General features: G+C 62.4%; 1 protein-coding gene across 1 annotated transcript in view; it reads right to left on the bottom strand.

Moving 5' to 3' along the window:
- The window catches only part of LOC104546881 (AMP deaminase 2-like), a gene marked incomplete at both ends in the record, with an annotated part of 2,935 nt that extends 523 nt beyond the window's left edge, over positions 1-2,412 (bottom strand). Inside the window, 5 exons of the mRNA XM_010192386.1 lie at positions 65-270; positions 375-504; positions 1,129-1,218; positions 1,329-1,470; positions 2,242-2,412. Of these exons, the coding sequence (XP_010190688.1) occupies positions 65-270; positions 375-504; positions 1,129-1,218; positions 1,329-1,470; positions 2,242-2,412 (739 nt within the window). The remainder of the gene's footprint in view (positions 1-64; positions 271-374; positions 505-1,128; positions 1,219-1,328; positions 1,471-2,241) is intronic.
- Positions 2,413-2,416: the final 4 nt, after the last annotated feature.

Here is a 2,416-nt window from a genome sequence, read left to right as displayed (position 1 = left end):
AGATCCCCCCCCACCACGGCCAGGGATGGGCTGGAGACCCTGCTCCCCCCTGGGATTTGGGGATGTCCCCTGTACCGCGTGGACGTCCAGCGTGTCCACGCTCAGGTCGTAGGCGGTGAGGTTCATCGTCTCGAAGACCTCCTTGAGCGTCTGCTCCTTGCCCTTCTCCACGTGGACAATTTCATCCAGGTGCTTCTTCATGGCCCGCTTGATGAAGCGCAGGAGGTGCTTCTGGTTCATGCAGGACGAGGCGTGGATGTGGGTGTCCACCTGCGCGGCCAGAGGCGATGCTCAGCCCTGAGACCCTCCCAGTGCTCCCCATTCCAGCCAGGACCCCCCCACCACCACCACCACCACCACGAGCCGGGGGGCACCTTGCGGATGTTGTAGAAGTCGCGGTGCGGGACCTTCTTCTGGGCCGCCAGCTCCTTCATCTCGTTGAGCAGGACATGCATCTGGAACTTGGAGCTCAGGTACTGCAGCCGGCGGTAGCAGAAGGATTTGCTGCCCGAGGCGGGGAGGTGGCATCAATTTGGGGGGAGAGGAGGGAGAACACCCAACCCCATGCAGTTGGTGCTCACCAGGATGAGAGGACGGAGCCCTGGACCCTTGGATCCCCCTCCCCATGCATGGTGACCATGAGCAAGGACAGACACAGGGACATAGACACATCCAACCCCAGGTGGTTGGTGCCCACCAGGATGAGGGGATGTGGCCCTGGGCTCTTTGTTCCCCCTCCCCATGCATGGTGACCACGAGCAAGGATGGACACAAGGACATGGACACAAGGACATGGACACATCCAACCCTATGAGGCTGGTGCCCACCAGGATGAGGGGACACAGCCCTGGACCCTTGGATCCCCCTCCCCATGCATGGTAACCATGAGCAAGGACAGACACAGGGACATGGACACAGGGACACGGACACAGGGACACAGACACATCCAAGCCCATGAGGTTGGTGCCCATCAGGAAGAGGGGACGGAGCCCCGGACTCTCCCTTTCCCCATGCACGGTGACCATGAGGAAGGACACACGGGCATGGGAGTTGCACAGGGCTCTGGTGCTGTCCCCAAGGTTCTGTCCCCACCCCAAGACCCCCCCATGGTGGGACCCTTCTCCTTACATGGGCCCGTTGATGATCAAAGCCATGAGGAAATTCATGTCGGCGATGAACTCCTGCAGGTCAGGGTACGGCAGGTCCAGCTCTGTGCTCCTGGGAGAGGACAGAGGAGGTGACATGAGGGGACAGGGTCCAGCAGAGTCCCCTTGTCCCCCAGCAAACTCATCACACCAGTGAGAGACACCCCCAGCCCCACGGCTCACTTGTCGGTGAGGTCCTGCTTGGTGTAGACGTGCACCACACCGTCCACCATCTTCAGCCCAAAGCCCAGGTCGGCCGGCATGGTCTGGGGGTCCCACTTCTCGTAGGGGTGCTGCTCCGCAAACGGGGGGTGCACGGGGGCATCTGCGGCCAGGAGACACCCAACGGCCCACGCATCATCGGCTGGCTCCCAAAAAGCCCCTCCAGCACCCCCAGTCCCAGTGTGAGGGGAGAACATTCAACCCCATGAGGCTGCTGCTCACCAGGATGAGGGGACACGGCCCTGGACCCCTGGATCCCCCTTCCCAGGCATGGTGACCACGAGCACGGATGGACACAGGGACATGGACATGGACACCTCCAACCCCATGAGACTGGTGCCCACCAGGATGAGGGGACACAGCCCTGGACCCTTGGATCCCCCTCCCCTTGCATGGTGACCACGAGCACGGATGGACACAGGGACATGGACATGGACACCTCCAACCCCATGAGACTGGGGCCCACCAGGATGAGGGGACACAGCCCTGGACCCTTGGATGCCCCTCCCCATGCATGGTGACCAGAAAGACAGACACACAGACATGGACACACAGACACAGACATGGACACATCCAACCCCATGAGACTGGTGCCCACCAGGATGAGGGGACACAGCCCTGGACCCTTGGATGCCCCTCCCCATGCATGGTGACCAGAAAGACAGACACACAGACATGGACACCTGGACATGGACACAGGGACATGGACACATCCAACCCCATGAGCTTGGTGCCCACCAGGACGAGGGGACACAGCCCTGGACCCCTGGATCCCCCTCCCCGTGCACGGTGACCACGAGCAAGGACGGACGCACGGACACAGCCCCACGTGTCCCAGCCCCACCACGTCCCCCAGTGACGTCCCCCCGCTCACCGGCTGCCACGGGAGTCTCGGGCACCTCCTCATAGCCGCGGGTCTCCAGGGGTTTTTCGGAGAGCTCCTGCAGGTAGCGGGCGGTGGTTTTGCAGAAGCTCTGCAGAGACAGCCCCATGTACTTCTCCCGCAGGAACAGCGCCTTCACCACGCTCTTGGCCGCGTCCAGGAGGTC

Source organism: Mesitornis unicolor, unplaced genomic scaffold (genome assembly GCF_000695765.1).
Source record: "Mesitornis unicolor isolate BGI_N332 unplaced genomic scaffold, ASM69576v1 scaffold17439, whole genome shotgun sequence".
In the NCBI taxonomy this organism is placed as follows: Eukaryota; Metazoa; Chordata; class Aves; order Mesitornithiformes; family Mesitornithidae; genus Mesitornis; species Mesitornis unicolor.
This window is presented reverse-complemented; position numbering and strand designations above follow the sequence as displayed.